The sequence below is a fragment of the Maniola jurtina genome, chromosome 11, assembly GCF_905333055.1.
Source record: "Maniola jurtina chromosome 11, ilManJurt1.1, whole genome shotgun sequence".
In the NCBI taxonomy this organism is placed as follows: Eukaryota; Metazoa; Arthropoda; class Insecta; order Lepidoptera; family Nymphalidae; genus Maniola; species Maniola jurtina.
This window is the reverse complement of record NC_060039.1, coordinates 2,270,139-2,292,780: the sequence shown is the minus strand read 5'-3', so window position 1 is coordinate 2,292,780 and position 22,642 is coordinate 2,270,139. Positions and strand designations below refer to the sequence as shown.

General features: G+C 37.5%; 3 protein-coding genes across 4 annotated transcripts; 2 read left to right on the top strand and 1 right to left on the bottom strand.

The window, feature by feature from the left end:
• Positions 1 to 678: 678 nt before the first annotated feature.
• Positions 679 to 3,367, bottom strand: LOC123869486 (lysozyme-like). Its single transcript, XM_045912407.1, has 3 exons — positions 3,165 to 3,367; positions 2,241 to 2,399; positions 679 to 940 (listed from the first exon to the last, which is right to left on the bottom strand). Exons 1-3 carry the CDS (start codon positions 3,292 to 3,294, stop codon positions 807 to 809), a joined length of 423 nt encoding a protein of 140 aa, XP_045768363.1. The 5' UTR covers positions 3,295 to 3,367; the 3' UTR covers positions 679 to 806.
• A 5,519-nt stretch (positions 3,368 to 8,886) lies between these two features.
• Positions 8,887 to 10,658, top strand: LOC123869305 (lysozyme-like). Its single transcript, XM_045912169.1, has 3 exons — positions 8,887 to 9,102; positions 9,336 to 9,491; positions 10,182 to 10,658. The coding sequence occupies exons 1-3, from the start codon at positions 8,973 to 8,975 to the stop codon at positions 10,310 to 10,312; spliced, it is 417 nt and encodes a 138-aa protein (XP_045768125.1). The 5' UTR covers positions 8,887 to 8,972; the 3' UTR covers positions 10,313 to 10,658.
• A 1,141-nt stretch (positions 10,659 to 11,799) lies between these two features.
• LOC123869285 (phosphoglucomutase-2) lies at positions 11,800 to 22,035 on the top strand. Of its 2 annotated transcripts, XM_045912131.1 has the most exons (13): positions 11,800 to 12,002; positions 12,236 to 12,317; positions 13,257 to 13,424; positions 13,684 to 13,775; positions 15,506 to 15,751; positions 16,335 to 16,557; positions 17,480 to 17,664; positions 18,205 to 18,410; positions 19,071 to 19,192; positions 20,005 to 20,181; positions 20,368 to 20,464; positions 20,886 to 21,039; positions 21,741 to 22,035. In XM_045912131.1, the coding sequence occupies exons 2-13, from the start codon at positions 12,249 to 12,251 to the stop codon at positions 21,832 to 21,834; spliced, it is 1,833 nt and encodes a 610-aa protein (XP_045768087.1). In that variant the 5' UTR covers positions 11,800 to 12,002; positions 12,236 to 12,248; the 3' UTR covers positions 21,835 to 22,035. The 2 variants fall into 2 exon arrangements, with proteins under 2 accessions (XP_045768087.1, XP_045768086.1); XM_045912130.1 differs by having other exon boundaries at positions 11,801 to 12,317.
• Positions 22,036 to 22,642: the final 607 nt, after the last annotated feature.

Here is a 22,642-nt window from a genome sequence, read left to right as displayed (position 1 = left end):
TTGATGCAATAGTTCGCGGAATTGCTACTCGAATTCTGAGGCCGGCCGTACATGTGAATAGAATGCGTTTTCATGTACACTATTGTTCTCGGTGACGCTGTACTGCAACTATTTTGTGGCACGCTTGAAAGGACCCTTAGCGAAAGTGCGCAGCATAGGTGGCATTTAGTTATACAAACAATGTAGTGCCTACCTTACTAAGTAAGCATATATTATAGTAATTAGAAACAACATGTATGACTTAAATACATATTTATCTTATGAAGTTCAAATTGTCTTCTTGAATAATGCGAAAATATGTTTGTCTGTTTGTTTGCCGTTTGCCCTTCAATCACGTTGCGAAGGTTGCGAGTTCAACGGAGCAACGGGTCGTCATTATTTTTTGCATAAGTTCCTATAAGTTAAACACCTGGAAAAGGACATAGGTCACTTTTATCCCGGAAATCAAAGAGTTCCCAAGGAATTTTTAAAACGTAAATCAACGCGAACGATGTCGCGGGCATCAGCTAGTATTTTAATAACTCTACGGATACGAAATACACTTTCACGTTTATAATATGGGTAGTGAAGAATTTGCTCGATCTCCAAAGGTGACCATAAAGGTTTGTGGTTGAGATTCCTATTGATTCTATTTTTCGAAAAAATTGATAATTTTCTAAAAATAAAAAATTCAGTAGGTAAATAATTAACTAGATATCCTTTATTCAGCCTTATTAAATAGTGTGTTTATAAAATACTCTTTGGAATTTAGATTAATCGATAGTTTTACAATGACTAATGTAACGCGTAGAGAGTTTGACTAGATTTTAGTTGCAGGAGCTGATGTCAGGCAGGCTCCCTTGGCAGTGGTTCTTCCAGCCGTACCAGGCGTTAAACCCGTGTCGTTTGTACACCTTCTTCGCACATTTGGCTGCCTTCGTGATGTCGTCGGTGAGGAGATCTGGAATTGGAAAAATTAAGCAAAGTTAAATTAGCTTTTCTTTTTTTTTTTTGAAAATGTTACGATAAAACTTAAAGCTAGCTTTATCTAATTATTGCACAAAGTATGCCTGCGTGGAATGGTGTCAAGAATAGGTATCTAACGACTACATTTTAGCCAGGCTGATTCTTTCCGCAAAAAAGGAGCCAGCCCTTCTATCACCAAGGAGGCTAATATCCGCGGTGAAATGTCTCATAAATATTTTATAACACTAAGACTTCATAGCCCCAGGGTCTCCATGGCAAACGGACCAACAGCTTTTATCCACGACACATATATTATATACCACTAAGGGATAACGTAGCTATCTATCAGTGAAAGAATTTTCAGAATCGGATCGTTAGTTCCGGAGATTACCCCCTACATCCAAACTTACAAACTTTACCCATTGATTAAGGTCTTCTTGATCGGATTTCATTCAGAACTCCCAATCTTATAGGTGATTGTGAGATAAGAGCCATCTACATATCATAAAACACAAAATAATGTGTGCGCAAACTGGTGCACTCTCTGCTCCCTCACTCTCATGGCCCGTTGGAAAATTGTTCTTTATTTCTCAGCTAGATCACAACAACGTTGCAAAATCTGCCCATTGAAAACCAATTTATTTTCAAATTCAGTTCTTGTTAGATTTTACGATACAACTATTATTAATAGCTTTTGGCAATAGAGTGTGGTCTTTTGGCAAGTCTCTAAAATTTAATTTGAGTTGCATAACAAACGGTTAAAAGTACGTTATGGTTACCGTTAAAATTTGATTACCAGTAAAATCCAAAGTCGGTTGCACAAGTCAGTATTTAATACCACCATGATTAAGGTTAAGGCCCACTTACTGGCACAAGGACTCTCAAACTGATTTAGTTAAATTTTTCACCTTTTGGCAATGACATTATTCCCTTACCAAAATGTGATAGCATTTCAAAATGTAACTATTGAGCATACGGTTCGAAACACGACTCGCAATATTTGCTTTATCATAATATTTTTGGTAAGCCATACATTTGACCTGACAGTTGACACATAAAGCAAATACTTATAGCGAGACTGAGCGAGACTATTTACAAATTGTACGCGTAATAAATCAGTTTAGTAACTGTTATTGTATAAGTGGGCCTAAAAGTAACATTTTAGTTGAAAGTTAACAAACCCTGTCTTGTGCAACTCTTGCTTTTATTGACGGTCGACGTTTAACGGTAACCGCAACGTAACTTTGACCGCCTGTCATACAATTGGACCTTTATTGGCATTTTGGAGAGCTTACCCGCACAAGTAACATTGCAGTCCTTCCCAGGGGTACTGGTGTTGCTGCACCAATATTTGTCATTGATCTGGAACAGCCCGTAGTCCCGGGAACCATTTCTGTTCACTTTGCCGGTTTTATGTGTGCTGCGACCGCTCTCATTCTCGACAAGACATACCCCTGTTAAATAAAAAAATATCACCATCATTATCGTGATCAACTCATCGCCGGTCCACTACTGAGCACGGATCTTCTCCCTCCAAAATGGGGGCGATCACAATAGAGCGGCACCGGTCAACGTAATACCTACATGATTTTGAAAAGCCCTACACAGCCGCCAATCAGCAAGTAGAAGAAAAAGACGGGAATGTCCTCGCAGAATGGGAAGGGTTTATGCAATAACATTTTATTAATTTACAAAACCTAATTAGGTATACAATTCGATTAATTAATTCCTACTTATATATTGCGAAGTTTGTCCATCTGTCTGTCTGTTGCCTTGTTACAGCTCAAGAGCTAAACCGATCTTAGTGAAATTATATTTAACACAGAGATATCATACATCCTGGAGACGGCCATAGAATACTTTCATCCCGGAAAATTAAAGGGTTTCAAATGAAAATCAAGTCGCAGGTATCCATACTAATATTATAATATATCCGTCTGTCTGTTTGCTAGGTTTTCACGGCCCATTTGTTTAACAGATTTTAGTGAAATTTGTAATAGAGATAGCCTGCCTCCCGAAAATGGATAATAAGTATATAGTGTATTTTAAGACCCATCAATTTAACCGATTATAACGAAGTTTGGTACAGAGATAGCTTACTTACATCTTGGCGGCGAACATAAGTTACTTTTCATTTTGGAAAATCCACGCGGGCGAAGCCGCTTGCCTATCTATAATCTATAAGTAATTAAATAGGTATATACTATGTAGGTACTTACAGTTTTGAAGTTTATCTTCAGGGAAGCCCTGAGCCCTCAATTCTCGTACAAGTTCGCATCTCTTCAAAGTTTTCCCCTCGCTTTCCATGACTACCACAGCCAATGCGACGAACACAACTAAGCACTTCATAGTAGTTATTTGTAGTAGAAAATAACAGATGTTTATGCTACTGAAGCCTGGATATCAATGCTGGAAGTAACAGGAAAATATGAGCTTATATATCTATGTTTATGTTGCATGTGTGCGTCGTTTTGGTTAGTGTGCGCGAATGGTACTCGGGGATTCCTCGCAATCATGGAACCCGGTTCTGTACATACTACAACGCAAGTAGGTATACTTTTATTAAGAAATTTTATTATACTTTTGACCTATACAATCATGTAAGTGGTGATAGCCTGACGCCTGCCTCCTAATTAGTATATGCTCCTATCATACCTATATTCCTTTTTTATTTTTTTTATTCAGCTCCTCCTGCTCAGTTGTGACTTGTGAGCCAGGAATAGATTAATGATGATAATGATGAATCAAGAAGAACTTCATGAAAAAAATTTGAAATCTAACAGTCGTTACTGCTAGGTAACTTAATCCCTTCGGGGTGGTTTTTCAAAAATCTACGTATGTAAAAAATCGGTCTAGTGCGAATCGGAGTTGAAGAGTTCCGTTTCATCGTACGAGAAATAGTACTTTTTAACTTTCGTAGCGGCCATTTTGAAATTTTTATATTTACCTATTGTTATAGCGGCAACAGAAATACACATTCTGTGAAAATTTCAACTCTCTATCTATTATGGTTAACAAAATACAGTCCGCTGAAAAACGCTACGGAACCCTAAAAAGATAATTAAAAAGAAATTGATCCTTACATACCGTGATTTAGCGTTCCGGTACGATGCCGTGTAGAAACCAAAGGAGTATGAATTTAATGATGATGAAAATTACTGCCATACCCCTTCAAGGTTAGCCCGCTTAGACATCTTAGACTGCATCATCACTTACCACCAGGTGAGATTGCAGTCAAGGGCTAACTTGTGTCTAAATAAAATACAAAAATTATGTATCTAAACTCAATACTTGGTTCACATATTTCGTAGGGCACTATAATAATTATGTATTTTCTACTTACGTGTGTTTTTAACCGACTTCCAAAAAGGAGGAGGTTCTCAATTCGTCGGAATCTTTTTTAGGGTTCCGTAGCCAAATGGCAAAAAACGGAACCCTTATAGAGTCGTCATGTTTTTTTTTGTACCTTTTATCTTACTCATCACCAAACATGAGTTTGTATTGGTTCGACATAAATAACCTTCAGGTCCAAAATGTAATAACTTCCTCCTTCTTGAGTCGGTTAAAATTAGTATTTGCTATTTGTATAAAGTTCGCAACATAATAACAACACGTCAACCCCATTGGTAAGATAAGACATTACAAATTGCATACCTATTGTTATCTTTATTGTGTTATGTATGCGTAACTGTGATAAAGTAAGTATGTAACTTATTTATATTATTTATTATCTATATTGTAACGACCTCTACCGCACTAGTAAGCGCTGGATAACCTGACATTGGCTAATCTATGTAAAGCCAGACGAGAAAAAAAAAGCGCTGGATAAATTGATTAAACATTTAATTTTCAAAGCTTAAAAAATGTGCGCCCACCTCTACAAAAATACTTTTCTAAAAAAAAGATTCAAACTATACCTACCGTGCGACATGTCAAATTAAAAATATAGAAAAAATAAATAAATAAAAACTAATAGTCGAATAGAGAACCTACTCCTTTTTTAGGGTTCCGTACCTCAAAAGGAAAAACGGAACCTTATAGGATCACTTTGTTGTCTGTCTGTCTGTCCATCCGTCCGTGTGTCGTGTCTCTCAAGAAAACCTATAGGGCACCTACTTCCCGTTGACCTAGAATCATGAAATTTGGCAGGTAGGTAGGTCTTATAGCACAAGTAAAGGAATAAATCTGAAAACCGTAAAGTGGTATCCATCATTAAAAAAATTAAAGTGTTTCAAATTTCAAAGTAAGATAACTATACCAAGTGGGGCATATTAAAGGGCTTTACCTGTACATTTTAAAATAGATTTTTATTTATTTTTATGCATAATAGTTTTTGATTTATCGTGCAAAATATCGGAAAAAACATCCGAGTATGGAACCCTCGGTGCGCTACTCTGACTCGCACTTGGCCAGTTTTATTTTGTCATAATAGTTTTTAGTGCATTGATAAAATTTTCAAATTAATTTCGTATTAGTGACTAACCGTTAACCGCACACTTAGATAAGGCGAAGTTAATTCGGATGTTCCCATTGACCTTGGCGCCATGAGGATAAACTCGTAATACAACTGATAGCATACAGACTTACATAATACCTACTAACAAAAATAACAATAAAAGCGCTCAGTGACTGCATTTAGATATTCGGTTAAGTCCCAAACTCGACAATAACATAAACGTATCTATATTTTATTATACAATCGTTGGCAATACGTTACGCAAACAAGGAACTATTGTCTGCGAAGAACAAAAGCCCCTCATCTTTTTACCCGAGTGCGGCAAAGCCAAAAGGAAGGGTTATGATTTTAGCAGTCTATATGTATCAGATGTTGTTGATCCATGTTTGTATCAGATTCCACCGTAGCGCCTAAATTACCGGGCCGATTTTGGTGTCAATCAATTCGTTATTATAACTGCTAGAGCCACGAGAACTACCATATCACTTCACTTCATTGTAGAAATTATTAGAGTTCGGTAGAGTAGAGCAAGTTGTTTATCCTATTAAAGACTGGATATGTTTGTTGGAGTTCCTTAAAATTGTAATCTGATATACCCACCTGTGATTTTGCTGCATGTGTGCGCTGTTACTCGCTCGCTATCTAAAATGACCCCAATTTCGAACAATGAAAGTTAGTATATGTACTTAATCCTCATTAAGTCTGAAAGTAGGTATACTATAATAAAATCAAGTAGATTATGATATTAACGACTAGCAGATGCCCGCGACTTCGTCCGCGTGGATTTAGGTTTTTCAAAATCCCGTGGGAATTCTTTGAATTTCCGGGATAAAAAGTAACCTATGTGCTAATCCAAGATATTATCTATCTCCATTCCAAATTTCAGCCAAATCCGTCAAGAAGTTTTTGCGTGAAAGAGTAACAAACATACACACACACACACACACACTTTCGCCTTTATAGTATTAAGTAATTAGTGATGATTATTTTCTTTGACTTACATACAACTTTGCTGACTCACCCCGACTTCAGAGTGGTGGTCATGTGGGATTTATTTTTAATTTATTCTTATTTTAAAATCTTTATTGCACACAAAAAGATGCCGAGAAAAAATAACTAAAAAACTATATAAGTATACGTAATGCGTAGGGAAGTGTCATATCACTAGAAGAATGGTAAATATGCATGTGGAAGGAAAAAAAAGAAGAGGACGACCAAAGAAAAGGTGGATGTATTGCGTGAAAGAAGATATGCGTATAAAAGGGGTAGATGGTACGTTGATGGATGACAGAAGAGAGTGGAAAAAGAAGACATGTTGTGCCGACCCCACGTAGTGTGAGATAAGGTCTGGAAGAAGAAGAACAAGTGTAAATTAAAAATTTATAACACCCCCGACGATTCAAAGTATCTGAGTTTTCAAAACATCTATTTCAAATAAGTAATTATGTATTTAGGCAACGTCCATCTTGACAGCTTGACATTTGTCTATTGATATAATATTATGAACCTAACGGTTATCTAACCTTCTTTTCTACAAGAAAACTAGAAAAGAGCTGATAACTCTTAAACGGCTGAACCAATTTTTTTAGATTATAGCTAAGAACACTCTCGATCAAGCCACCTTTCAAACAAAAAAAACTAAATTAAAATCGGTTCATTCGTTTAGGCGCTACGATGCCACAGACAGATACACAGATACACAGATACACAGAAACACAGATACACAGATACACAGATACACAGACACACAGATACACAGATACACACGTCAAACTTATAACACCCCTCTTTTTGGGTCGGGGGTTAAAAAGGGTTTATAGTAAATTGATTTGAAGTATAATACTCTTTCTTATACTATAGTATAAGAAAGTAATCGTATAAAAATTTATTTAATAAGAGTACTTTCAGTGCTTATGAAGTCGGTTGATTTTATTAAAAAAGTTTTATTAGAGTTCGTTGTGCCATAGTAATTAAAATTAAACTATCTTCTTTAAGGGCTACGGCGTAGCTGCTACGCGAACACGGTGGTAGGTAAACATTTTAAGGGCCTCTAATGTGTTTGGTTTACCTATCTAATCATATTCGCGTAGCGGCTACGCCGTCGCCCAAGAAAATAAGACCTATTCGCCTTACTTACAATCTTGAATGGAAAGCTGGTAGAAATATCTGTGTAGAGATAAACATTTCCATTGGTTACTAGATGTATTCTTACTTTATAACTACAATTTTGGTTCATGTAAAATAAATATACTCAAATGAATAAATAAGATATTGGACCAACAACGATCTAAAAAACACTTTCCCACCACAATCCCACCTGTCATTACTCCATTATACCTACGCGTCGTTTCCCGTTGGAGCTCAAATCAAACTTCGTTCTTCTTTATCAGCCTTCACTTTTATCCATTATATAGACATAGCGGGTATCTTCCTGTGTATCTGCGCCATTCGGCCCGATGTTAGGCGAGTCTCCTGTTTTCCTGTATGCTTGGTGGTGTGGTGTGGTGTGTGGTGCTTACTCCGCACCAAACGTATCTGCAGAAAGCTGCACAAACCTTTACAGGTTTTCTACCAAACCCAGTGGTTTTACATTTTTGCATTTTGCAGCGACGGTATAGAATAGGTATAAATACTAGATGCATTAAAATAAAAGTGGGTAAATGGGTTATCTACGTTTTTAATCGTTGTAGGTGTTAGCATTATTTGAAATCAAGGTTTAAAAAATGCATTTTTGAGTAGGTATTAATGATCGGGGTCAATGTATTTTAATCTGATTTTTATCGTCTACCTATCTAATAATTTTGTTATGTTATAAATAACATTATTCATATTTTCTGTATTTAAAATAGGTAGCAATTTCGTGTATGAAGAAAAGACTTTTATTAGTCAAGGCGTAGAAGTTTGCCACCACGGGCTATGGCCCCCACGGCCCTAGGGTAAATACGACCTTATTAGTAAGAACGGCCTTATAGTCAATTGAATATGGTTTGGACAAATCTAAGCCAGCTACCAATATCCGATTGTCTGTGAAAAAATGCTCGATACATACTAATGAGGCGTTTGTTAAATGTTGCTGTAAGCTGAATTGCACTTTAATGAGTTATAACAAGAGTTGCTATTTATTTGAACCTCTTGCGGAGTGAAGCTTTTATATCTAGGAGATGCCTAATTACTATTATGTAATTTGTGATTTTATGTCCGAGAAAGGCAGTGAATTTAGTACAACTCCTTGACAACAATAAATACTTAGAATCATTCGTAAAACACCCATTCTGAAGCCGGGGTGAGTCAGCTGAGTTGTAAAATATTATGTAGGTCAAAGAAAATAAACGTTTATCACAATCTACTTATCTGATTTCATTATAACATACTTTTATTGCCTTAATGAGGAATTAAATACTATGCTTTCTTTGTTAAATTGGGATCATTTTGATAACGAGCCTAGGAACAGCACACATGCAACTAACTCACAGGTATATAAGATTATATTTTTCAGGTACTCCAACAAAAATATCCAGACTTCAACAGGGTAAACATCTATTTCTTTCTACATCTTCCGATAATTTCTACAATGAAGTGTGTTTTAGTTCTCGTGGTTCTAACAGTGGTAGTTCTGCAGTGCGAGGGCAGAACTTTAACAAGATGCGAACTTGTGCGAGAATTGAGAAGACAACGCTTTCCTGAAAGGCAACTTCGAGACTGTAAGTTAAAAAAATAGAAATAAGTTTTAACTATTATTTTAGGGCTTAGGCCCCGCAAAAGTCCATCAAGCAGACCAAATGCAGATTGGCAGATCAAACACTTTTGAGAACATTATGCAAAACTTAGGTATGCAGGTTTCCTCACGATGCATCGTTTTGTAAAATATCCATGATTTCCTTCGACATATGTATCACCGCCATGACGGTTAAAAATTACAATAATTTTTTTACAGGGGTGTGTCTAGTAGAGCGAGAGAGCAGTCGCAGAACCAATGCGATCAGGAATGAAAGCAATGGATCTCGGAGCTACGGGCTGTTCCAGATCAACGATCGGTTGTGGTGCAGCAGCACCAATTCCCCTGGAAAGGATTGCAATGTTAGGTGCTCGGGTAAGCTCTTCGCTTTTAGCTCATTTTAAAACTAACTAATTGTTGAACCAAAATAAATAAAACTTACAATAATGTAAATAACGGCTACATACCAAGATTAATATTATGATGATTTAATTACCTACTATTGATATATCGTCCCAGTTGCATGTTAAAAATCTCAAAAAAAATTAATTATATTCAAGTAGCGTTTGTCCATAACTTCATCTGCGTGATATATTAATAACTAGCTGATGCCCGCAGCTTCGCCCGCGTGGATTGGTCAGATCCCCTGCAGCATCAGGATTGAGGAGTTGGAATCCAAATTTTTTATGAAACAATGTCGCAAAGTTCCTCTATCGATTAAAAAAGAAATGACGCAAATCGGTTCAGAAATCTCGGAGATTTCGGTGTACATAGGTAGAAAAACACAACTCCCTTCTTGAAAGTCGGTTAAAAAAGTAGCCTATGTTACACCCTGGTCAATCCTCTACTTGTATGTGAAAATCCCGTTAAAATCGGTTCAGCCGTTCCGAAGATTAGCCTTTTCAAACAGACAGACAGACAGACAGACAAACATTTTAAAAACGCGTGATTCAGTTATGGTATCGTTCAAATAACCATATGACCTTAATATGTGGTAGTTATTTCGAAATTACAGACAGACACTCCAATTTTATTTATTAGTATAGATAATTAATTATATTTCAGATCTCATAACGCCCGATATCACTAGGGCATCCAATTGCGCAAAGACAATTTTCAACCGACAAGGCTTCAACGCCTGGAACGGCTGGAGAAGCCACTGCCAAGGAAGCCTGCCCGACATCAGCTCTTGTTAGACTTAAGTCAAACATTTCGTTAGTGCTACACACTTAAGCGACTTAGCCCATAGGAACTAAGGACCAGTTTAAATAACCCGCCAAGTCAGGCTGCCACCGACGCTGCACTGCGCTGAGCTTGGGATAAAACACGCTCAAACAAAACGCTCGCTCAGTTACTTGCAGGTTTTCATTCAGTTAACTAACTGCGAACGGCAGCTGCCGCAGATGCCGCGGCTCTCATGTCCATGGCAAAGTTGTTCAAGCTTGCAATATTCTGAACCCGCCGCTGAGCTGGCCCACCGCCGCGCCGGGTGGCTTTGGTGTGTAGCGCTTTCTGTTATTATACTTAAAATACGTACGGACAAAATTAACGAAACAGAATAAGAAGGGAAGAAACCATAAAATTATATTCAATGGGATTTTTTCTATGGAACACATAAGTTTTAATTTTTACCTTAATTACCTATAGTTTTGTATGTTATAATAATAAAATTAATTAGACCTAATCGTATACCCACGTGCATCAATTAAATAAAAAGGATAATATTTTTAGAATCGTGTCTTATTTCAAATAGTTTCAGTTAAATACGCACATGCTTTAACGCTGAAGGAAAATTTCGTGAAGAAACTTGTACGGCTGAAAGTTCTCCATAATGTTCTCAAAGTCTGCCGATCCACACTTGACCAGCGTGGTAGACTAAGTACCTATATTCTGAGAGGAAACCACTACTAGTGAGCCGGATGATAGTGGGCACAAAGCTCCGGGATGCAAGCTATCTCTGTGCCAATTTCATCAAAATCGGTTGAAAAGCTAGCAGACAAACAGACACACACTTTCGTATTTGTGATATTAGGTGAAATTATTATGGCTTAGGATCTGTGCTCGTGTCTGGAGATCAGGTAAAGTCCTGCGCCTGATCTCCAACTGCTGTCTATCGTATAGGTAGGTAGTTACTCATACCTAGTTTTCTGTGATCTTACCTACTATGAGAATGAGAAAATAGTAACTATTCTGTGATCGTACTATGAGAATGAGGAAATCCTTTCGATAGACAGTAGTATATTCCTTGGAGGAAGGAAATAGACAATAATGCATTATTATTTGGTTTACGCATACTCGTGTGATATCTGCAGCTCTTGCGTAGTCTCCGTTGGACAAGACTGGCTGCTTATAACTTCAGCATCTAACACCACACATAATATGTGCACACCACGAGAAAAAAATTGCCTACTAAAATAAAAGAGCAATAACGTGGGAGGTTATATAACACATTATAACAATAAAAAGTTTTTAAAGAATTCGTGTTTTAGAGTTTACACAAAAAAGCAACAGATTTTTTTTTGCATGTGTTTCATCCAATCAATTTGAATAATAAATCACGGAGTTTCTAAACGTTCCGTCACTGTCAAAGAGAACGCCAAATGTCAATGTCAAAGTTTGACAATGACACATGACAGTTTTTGATGGTTATTGGTTGAATGGGACTGTTATATTTTAGACCTTATTTTTGAATTGATAAAATTCTAAATAGTTTGAGATATTTTTTGTTAGTATTTAAAAAATCAAAGTAAAGTTGTTTGTTCTCAAGTTCTATAAAATTTTAAATTATTCTTGATTCTTGATTAAATTCGCGACTTGCAAGATACAGAGTGTTACATGATAAAACATTCTATTCGCCTTGCATTGGCCTATATCGCTGACGCATGGGTATCTACTTGAATACTTATCAAATCGCATAATAAACCAACCAACAATCAATCAATCGATTCGGCTCTGAAGCCGACTTAGGTTACAAGGAACAATTTGAATAATAATACCTCCTAATTTACACACAGTTTAGAATATTGAACAGTGAGAAAAACGGCATAAATTTTCAGTTTTCGACGAATCCGAAACGTGAAGTTTATTGATTTAATTTGAAAATCTCTGTTATTCTGCAGTTTTTTGGTTGAAATGGTTGTGTGTAACAGCGGGGATCCCAAGCTTGATGCGGCGGTTGCCGGCTGGCTTAAACATGATAAGGTATAACTCCCTATTTTAATATTAAAAACTCCATAACCTATGAACAATTTCAATGTGTTTTCAATTAAATCTTTACAATACATATGTGACGCAAATTAGCCCAATCACACTGACTAAAAGCTGACCCTTCCCTGCTTTCTTTGTGAGTAAAGGTCTATTGTTATAAAGAAAAATTTCAAGTTTCTTGATCAGTTAAGTAAATCGGTTGTTAAGTTGGTCAGTTCCTTTTTAACCTCTGACCCAAAAAGAGGGGTGTTATAGCTTGTTGAGTTGGGGGACTATAGTTGGTGTCTACTTTCATAGGAAATATCGCGACTTTCTAGGCTCAGCCGCTTGTGCTGTGTTTTGATATGTCAGCCCATCAGTTTTTCCTGCATAATATACCTACTACCTGAATCATAATTATATAAAGTTTATGATAGATAATTCAACATACATTGGTCATAGGAATAGTTACCACTTTAACTTCCTTATTGAAAGTTGAACCACTAAGTAAACCTTGAATACAAAAAATTAACAAGTCCATAACTTGTCACTTAGTAACATGGAGTTTTTGTTTTTTTTTGCACATTATTTAATTTTATAATTTATTGCATAAGTTTAACAGTTTAAAATTTTAACAGCCCAATATGGCTCAGGTTTTTTATTGGACTCAGCCCAAGCTTTGTACTTTGATCAAGCTTTGTAGGTTAATTAAACTGTTTTTCAATCCATTGTCAGCCCACTACTGAGCATGGGTTTTCTCTCAGAATCAGAAGGGTTTAGGTTATAGTCTACACTTGCCAAGTGAATGTAGCTTAGAGCAACTATAAATTTCCAAATTAATTTTGGCGAAAATCAAACTCAGAACCTCCCTCTTATATTTATATGACCGCCACATTCACCACTGCTCAAAGTAGGATGTCAGATAAATAGTATTAAAACGGATTTGAATTCCAGAATCCAGTAACTCGTCAAGAAGTTTTGGACGACATAGCAAACTCAAAATGGGAGAAACTGAAAAAGACCATGTTAAAACGTCAAAAGTTCGGCACGGCAGGGCTGCGCGGGTGCATGGGCGCCGGTTACATGTGTATGAATGATGTTGTGGTTTTACAAACTGCCCAGGTACGTAATGTGGACCTTGGGGTGCCAGTCCACTGAAATGGAATGGAGGGAAACCTTGTTGAGTCACCCAGTCATAGTTATTAGTTTTAAGGCTTATTGTGATCAAATAAAAAGGTTTCTTTCTTTTCTTTCATTCAGATTTTTGTAAGATCAAGTGATAATAATAACTAAGGCTGAGCGGCCATTGTGAAATTAAACATTTATACCTACTGTAGATCCTTGCAGATTAGATAACCATTATAATTATGCTTGTTACCAGGGGTTGTGCTCGTATCTACAGAAAGTTTGTAATCAATCTCAACTGCACAATGGCGTTATCGTGGGCTTTGACGGCCGGTACAACAGCCAAAGGTATTCAGATCCAATTCTAATGCACTAAAGTTTACAAATATCCATGTATTTACCTACATCGACTGCTACATCTTGTACATCTTGTGAGTAAAGTCTGCACATTATATACTAAAAATACATCTTGTAACTTTTTACGTCGACCATTCAGATTGTTGAAAATTGACGTGATGTGGTGTCGATTCTGATGTTTTTTTTCTCTAAATTTGAATATCTGAAATATTTCTTTTTTAATATTGTTAAAAATACGATGGATAGTGCTACTCTACAAAAATACTATGGTCAATTGAATGCATCACTTTCGTAGAATCTTAGCATGACAATCATATTAATAAAATTAGCAAATATTTAACTTTTCGAGTATTATCAGTTAACTTATTGTGATGATTCCACCTACGTATACTGACGAATCACTTCGTGGGGTCAGTTAAATCTATTTCTTATCAGTCACCAATGTCACTGATAAGAACTGTTTACGCAAATTCTTCCAAAATTGCCCAAATATTGACCATGCCTTTGATTGTTTAAAACTAGATGATGCCCGCGAAATTGTCCGTGTGGATTTTTTAGTAAAAAATTCGAAATCCCAAAAATCAATGAGTTCCTACAAAGTTTTCCTGTAAACTTTTTACAATCCCGTAGGAACTCGTTAATTTTCAGGATAAATAGTAGTAATATCCAACTCCGGGATGCATGCTATCTCTGCACTTCATTTCATCAAAATTGGTTAAATGATTGAACCCATCCTATTCAACTTATGAAGTCCACCCGTTTAACTGATTGTGACGATATTTGCTTAAAAAATAGATTCCATTCCGGGGAAGGATAGGCTACTTTTATCCCAGAGAATCAAAGAGTTCCCACAGGGTTTATGAAAAACCGAAACTTACGCAGACAAAGTCGCGTACATCATATAGTTTAATATAAACAATGACGATAATATGTCCTTACATTTATGCGTTTATACATAAGTACTTGTAAGATGATCTAAACAAACAAACTTTATACCGATAACAATGGATATGCCTGTTAACATAAACGGTATAATCGCGCCGAGAATATTGCAAAGGTATAGGTAAAGACATCAAATGCTAACTATAAATACAGAAGTTTATTGCATACAGCATACACGTAAATGATAAAACAATATTAGATTAAACTACGTAAACTAGATTTGTACGGAGATATACCTGAATAAAAGTTACGGTTCACGAGATATAGCCCGCTTACAGACAGACGGACGGATGAAACGACTGACAGCGGAGGCTTAGTAATAGGGTCACGTTCGCACCCTTCGAGTACGGAATAGTAGATAAGTAGTATAGAAAACCAAAATAGGTGCGTATATGAGCAGCACCTCGATCAAACACGATTTCGAATTTAAAAAACCGGCGCAGTGCGAGTCAGACTCGCGCACCGAGGGTTCCGTTCTCGGGTATTTTTCCCAACATTTTGCACAACATAAACATTAATTAAGACGACATTAATGTCCTCTAATCATCATCATCATCAGCCTGTGGACGTCCATTGTTGGACATAGGCCTTCCCTAAAGAGTGCCACCACACCTGGTCCTCAGCCTTTCTCATCCAGCCATGATGTCCTCTAATGAAGTATGCCAATTCATACTTAGCTATCGTATCTAAATCCTTCTCATTGTGAGAGGAGAGCTGTGCTCAGTAATCAGTCGAGTTGATGATGGTAGGTACTAACATTTACCTATGTATCATTGTAGGTTTGCAGAACTCACAGCCAAAGTGTTCGTCTCATCATCAATACCAGTACAACTCTTCTCGAAAGTCTGTCCCACTCCTTTCGTGTCATTCGCCACGATCCTGTACGGAGCCGCCGCGGGTATTATGGTCACAGCGTCCCATAACCCGAAAGAGGACAATGGGTACAAAGTGTACTGGAGCAACGGGTCGCAGGTCATAACGCCACACGACGACAATATACTTGAGGAAATATGGACTTGTTTAAAGTGAGTGATCTTTTGCTAAACTAATTTTGACGACCTCCCTGGCGCTGTGGTCTTATTAGTAAGAGGTCCAGGGTTCGATTCCCGACAGGGTTTGGGATTTTATAATTTCTAAATCACTGGTCTGGTCTGGTCTGGTGGGAGGCTGGCTGGTTACCACCCAAAGTTGGCGATTTAGCCTTCCGGTATGATGTAGAAATCAAATGGTTTTAAACATACTAAGAAATTATTTTTGAAAATTCAACCCCTTAAGTCGTCAAATAGGGGTTTGGTGTAGTCCACGCGGATGAAGTCGCAGCCACAATTTAGTTATCGAATAATAGAACAAGTGTAAATTAAAAATTTATAACACACCCGACAAGTGAAGGTTACAGTAACTAGAAAAGAACTGATAACTTTCAAACGGCTGAATCGATTTTCTTGGATCATAGCTAAGAACACTCGATCAAGCCACCTTTCAAACAAAAAAACTAAATTAAAAAATCGGTTCATTAGTTTAGGAGCTACGATACCACAGACAGATACACACGTCAAACTTATAACACCCCTCTTTTTGGGTCGGGGGCTAAAAACAATCTATTTATAGCATACCAGATGACCACTGGAACATTGAAGGGATTCGCAACCACGATCTAGTTAAGGACTGTTTCGAGGAAGTCACCACAAAGTATATGGAGTATATCAAGTCTAGTTTACACGAGGAAGTTCTAGAAGACAATAGAAAAGCGGCGATAAGCAGCGTGTACAGTGCCATGCATGGGGTCGGATATGATTCTATTGTGAAGGCGTTTGAAGTTGCTAACTTGAAGGTATGTAATTATTGTAAGTTAAAATCAAATCATTTATTCAAATTGCGTATTATTATTATTTTACAAATTGGGTACTATTGTACCTACTGTTTCTGGTCTTCAATTGCCGAATTTGCAATACAATGGTAGTGATGATAATTAATTATGTAAACTTAAAACTAAAGCTACTAGGGTTTCAAACGCGCCCAGGTCTGAGAAGAGAGTAAAATTTTGAGAGTGGTCACTTGACCTTGTAACTCCACTTTAAAACTAGCTTATTTCGGCTTCTTTTGTAGTAACTTCGGTAGTAACTGTCATACCCGAAATCAAAACATTTATTTCTAAAAGATCTGATTTATTATAACCCCTTCTTTTTAACCCCCGACCCAAAAAGAGGGATGTTATAAGTTTGACGTGTGTATCTGTGTATCTGTGTATCTGTCTGTGGCATCGTAGCGCCTAAACGAATGAACCGATTTTAATTTAGTTTTTTTTGTTTGAAAGGTGGCTTGATCGAGAGTGTTCTTAGCTATAATCTAAAAAAATTGGTTCAGCCGTTTAAGAGTTATCAGCTCTTTTCTAGTTTTCTTGTAGAAAGAAGGTTAGATAACCGTTAGGTTCATAATATTATGTCAATAGACAAATGTCAAGCTGTCAAGATGGACGTTGCCTAAATACATAATTATTTATTTGAAAATGATGTTTTGGAAAACTCAAATACTTTGGATCGTCGGGGGTGTTATAAATTTTTAATTTACACTTGTTGCCATTTTGATACAGAGCCCTAAAAAGGCTAGTTGAATTTCTTACCACCCCTGATCCATGACAATTTCTGATCCTGAATTATCAGGACAAGAGAAGGAAGTTGCACCATAATGATCTTCACGATTTTGGTATGGATGGTAATGTATGAAATAATATCGTTTTAAATATGCTGCTCCAGGCACCTCTCAGTGTAAAAGAACAGCAAGATCCGAATCCCGAGTTCCCAACAGTGACGTTCCCCAACCCGGAAGAGAAGGAGTGTTTGGAGCTTAGCAAGAAATTAGCGGAAGATAGCAAGGTTCAACTTGTCCTAGTCAACGATCCAGATGCCGACAGACTGGCAGTTGCGGAATATAATCTTGAGTGAGTTATAATTTTTAACGTGTTCTTCTTTTTTAGGGTTCCATACCTCAAAAGAAAAAACGGAACCCTTATTTGTCTGTCTGTCTATTTGTCGTGTCTGTCAAGAAAACCTATAGGGTACTTCCCATTGACCTAAAATCATGAAATTTTCATACATTTTACATCAATCTATTGTAGCGCCCTGATAAGTCAAAGTCTGGCAGTCCAATTAGCATCACATTAGCACCTACGTTTAGCCTCATATGAGTATATCCACACTCAGCAGACATGCACAGATGAGAGCAAATGCAGAGTTTGGAACTATGACATAGGTTAAACGTAGCTATTTATATTATGCGACTCGTGAGCCGTGACAACCAACGAGACAGTGGACATAAGCAACGGGGCTAAGAAAACAAAGTAGCGTGTGTGCAAATAAAGTATATAAATAATTAAATCTAAATTAACTTAACAAAACATAGTGTTTACAAGTGTGTGAAGCCCTGCCTCCTGATGAATGAATCCTCTGTCTCCTGAAATTAATGTGAAAGAACTTTCCAGATCGAAATCCTGGAAAGTGTTCTCCGGGAACGAGATGGGTTCACTCCTGGGCTGGTGGCTGCTGCAGCAGCACGCCAAGCACGGCTCCGTGCAGGACGAGGACGAGGTGTTCCTGCTGGCGAGCTTCGTCAGCTCCAAGATGCTGCGCGCCGTCGCCAAGGGCAAGGGGCAGTTGGTCGAGACGCTGACTGGGTTCAAGTGGATGGGTGAGATTATTTATACTGTTCTTAAAGTAGGCTGGAGTGTTGGTGGCCACTTGGCCACTGTAGCAGATATTTATCACTTTTTTAATTTTGAATTGACCGTTTCGATTTTTTTTTTATTAAAAATTTAAAAACCCCTGACACACAAACTTTCTAAAAAGTAAAACAGTAATCACACTATCACACTTTAGGCGAAAGTTTGTATGTGTGTGTGTGTGTATGTTTGTTACTCCTTCACGCTAAAACTACTGGACGGATTGGGCTGAAATTTAGAATGGAGATAGATTATACTCTGGATTAGCACATAGGCTACTTTTTATCCAAGAAAATCAAAGAGTTCCCACGGGATTTTTAAAAAACTACATCCACGCGATCGAAGTCGCGGGCATCAGCTATTAATTATGTATTGGCCATTATAAGTAGTTAATATTTTAATTCGTAAAAGCGTCGTAGATTTAGGAGACCGCTAGAAAGAACAGTATGTACGTAGTCCTACGTATAGGTTAAACTTAATACATGCCTGAAAGTTCTCCGTAATGTTCTCAAAAGTGGCTGCCAATACGCACTTGGCCAACGTAGCCAACTCTTTAACATTCTGAGAGGAGACCAGTGCTCAGTAGTGAGCTGGTGAGGCGAAGATGATGATACATGCCATATTTATAGGAAACACAACTCTGCTCCTGCTGCAGCAGGGCAAGGTACCACTGTTCGCGTTTGAGGAAGCGATCGGCTACATGTGCAGTCCACGAGTGCCCGACAAAGATGGCGTCTCCGCTGCTGTACAAGTATGAAAATTAATATTGATTCAGTAGTAGTAGTATTTAGTAATGACCGCTCATTCTGGTTATAGTAGTGTACCAATAAGCGCTAACGCATTTCTGGACGTAACTGAGTGGCACGCACACTATAACAATGTGTACACTCACACAAACATAAACAGTCAGTCGGTTGTGTACAAAAGAATTAGCGACAATGGCATCGATTCTGATGTTTTTCTCCTAAACTAAATTTAGACTACCTGCATCTTTTTCTTTTTAATTTTTCTAAAAGAGGACGAAAGATGAATTTTAAATTGAAAAGTGTAAATTCTTAGTGCTACTCTTCAAATTAAACAATAGTCACGACTGGCACCTAAAGTCACGAGGTTTGACAGTTCTAAATTAAATTAAGTCTGTCCTTTTCTTATCACATTGGTAAGAAAAAGATATGAATACTCTAAAAGTTCGTTGTGATCAGAATCAGTACCATTAGATCACAAGTGTAAATTAAAAATTTATAACACCCCCGACAAGTGAAGGTTACAGTAACTAGAAAAGAGCTGATAACTTTCAAACGGCTGAACCGATTTTCTTAAATTATGGCTAAGAACACTCTCGATCAAGCCACCTTTCAAACAAAAAAAACTAAATTAAAATCGGTTCATTAGTTTAGGAGCTACGATGCCACAGACAGATACACAGATACACACGTCAAACTTATAACACCCCTCTTTTTTGGTCGGGGGTTAAAAACTAATACTCGACTACTCATTCTCGCGAGCGAGGGTATCATCTGGTTGTTTATTATGTTTAGTTAGATTTTTTTTTTCATGCAACAGGTGGCCTCCCTCGCATCGATGCTGTACGCCAAAGGATCGTCCCTCGTGGATCAGTTGCAAGCTCTGTACGCGGAGTATGGCTACCATGTCTCACATAACTCATACTTCATCGTCCACGAGCCTTCGGTCATACAGAAGATATTTAGCAGGATCAGGAATTATCATGGACCAGGGGTGGTGAGTAATTCATTATTGAACTAGCCTTTTTAGGTGGGTTACTACCCGTACAAGTGCCCGCTTTTTATTCTTTTCGCTGGAACTTCACGAGCTGTATGGCAAATACACTCACAACGTCACTATTCACTTTGGATGTCGTACAACACTGTTTTTTTTTTTTAAATCTTGCCTATCTTTTATTTTCAGTATCCAAAGACGGTTGGGTCATGTGAAGTAACGTTTATAAATGACTTCAGTGCAGGAGTTCGAATACCCGAAGAAGTTAACGGCGAAGGACATTTGAGTAAGTTCACAATTCTCATTCTGACTTCTCCCTGGTTTTACCTGCCAGTCAGCTGTCAGTGGAAAAGCCGAAAAATTTCAACCTTTTTAAATTGTAATTTTTCCTAGATCGTTTTATACTTGTAACTAAAATTGATGACCAGAACCATTGGAGCAAAAATTGCCATTTATTTTGACTCCAAACAAACTAGCAATTAATTTTTAAAACTATGTCTTAAGACTTTTCAGACCGGAAATGTCATATTTCGATATCTATACTTAATATTATAAATAGTAAAGTATGTCTGTCTATCTGTTATATTTTCACAGCTCAACTGTTGAACTTCGCAAAATTTAGCGTCATAGATAGCTGGAGACGGATAAAGGATAATTTTTGTCCCGGCAAGTGAAAGTTTTTATTCCAATAATTCTTATCGTTCCAGGCGTGCTAGGCACAGGCTTAGACCAGGACTACACGAGCGGCGAGATGATCTCCTTCCAGTGCAGCAACGGCTTGAGCGTCACCATACGCACGAGCGGCACGGAGCCCAAACTGAAGTACTACACCGAGCTCGTGTGCGACGCGCCCACACTAACGTGAGTAGACCAGGGCTCCACGAGCTGCGAGCCGTCGTCATCATCATCATCAGCCTGTGGATGTCCACTGTTGGACATAGGCCTTCCCTAAAGAGCGCCATTACACCCGGTCCTCAGCCTTCCTCATCCAGCCACTTCCCGCCAGCCGCTTTATATCTTCGGTCCATCGTGCATCGGGAGTCTCACACTACGCTTGCTTATACGCGGTCTCCACTCAAGGACTTTCCGACTCCAACGGCCATCGCCTCTACGACAGGCATGACCTGTCCACTGCCACTTCAGCTTGCTAATCCTATTAAAAAAAATTAAACGATTTGGGTATCATTTCCGAATATTTAGGGACGCTGAAAATAAAAATAATGTTTTAAATCTAGATAGCCATCATATTTTTAACCAACTTTGAAAAAGGAGGTGGTTCTAATTCCAGAAATTAGGTATTCCAAAGTTAGATACACCGATTTTTCCGAAGACCGGTTTGTTAAATTTTTTGTTTAGTAAATAAAATATGAGTGTCACTTTCGAGATTCTTAGGGACACTGAAAACAAAAATTATGTCCATTTTGAAATCCTAGTTAATTAAAAACTCCATCACCGAGCCCCACCGGTCATGCTTGATGCGTTAAAATAAAATTTGCATTTTATGTGTGATAAAAAAGTTTATTTTATTTTAATTAAAATTATTGGTTTTTTTTTTTTTACAGAGAACAAGAAGCCAAGAAAATTTTCCTCGAGCAAACAGTTAAAGAATTCATCAACGAACTAATTCAGCCTGAGGAAAATGGCTTAATTGGTTGAACTCCCCTTATTTAGTACAAGTAAGATCTAAGCACATCATATTTATTCGAATACCGTACTGTATGTACCGTATTTAATTAACCATTTTTGAAAATGAAACAAAATTTGTGTTTTCGATTTGTTTAGTGCTTTACCAAAGGATTAATATTGTTACTGTGATATTTATGTTCCCTTTGATTTGTTTAACAAATTGTGATATGTGAAAATAATGTGGTTCAAAATCGCAGATGTCGAAAAATCGATGAAAAATTTTATTGGCGTATAATATATAGGATACCGCTTCTCACCGTCTGAAGATAGCATTCGGATAGCGGCGATCTCCGTATCGGTACAGGATTTGTTTAACAGATGTAATCAGAACGCTGGCGAAAACTAAAGGTTAATTAATATACTACCTAAACACAGTCCAATGCCAATAACCATTTGCCTTATCTTGTAATTTTAAGTTTTTCAAACCCGCAATGTATAGCGTGCAAAACTCGGGTCAATGCCCTACCTACGACGCGGCATTGACTCCGAGTGACCTATTTACGTATCGTTCGTTGACCTCTAGTATCAGTCAGATGTTTTATTTGCAATATATTGTGAACTTTTAAAAAATGCTGGTATTTTTCAAAAAAAAAAATTGCGTTTTTTTTAGTCTAGTACCTTATCGGTAATGTCACCTGTCTCCATTTTTGCTAGCGTTCTGGTTACACCTGTAGGTACACCTTTCCGATACTCGGAATCCGGGATTTTTTAATTTAAACTCGTTATTTATACGCGTTCTTGCGCAAAACAGACAGACGCACAACAAATAAATTTTATA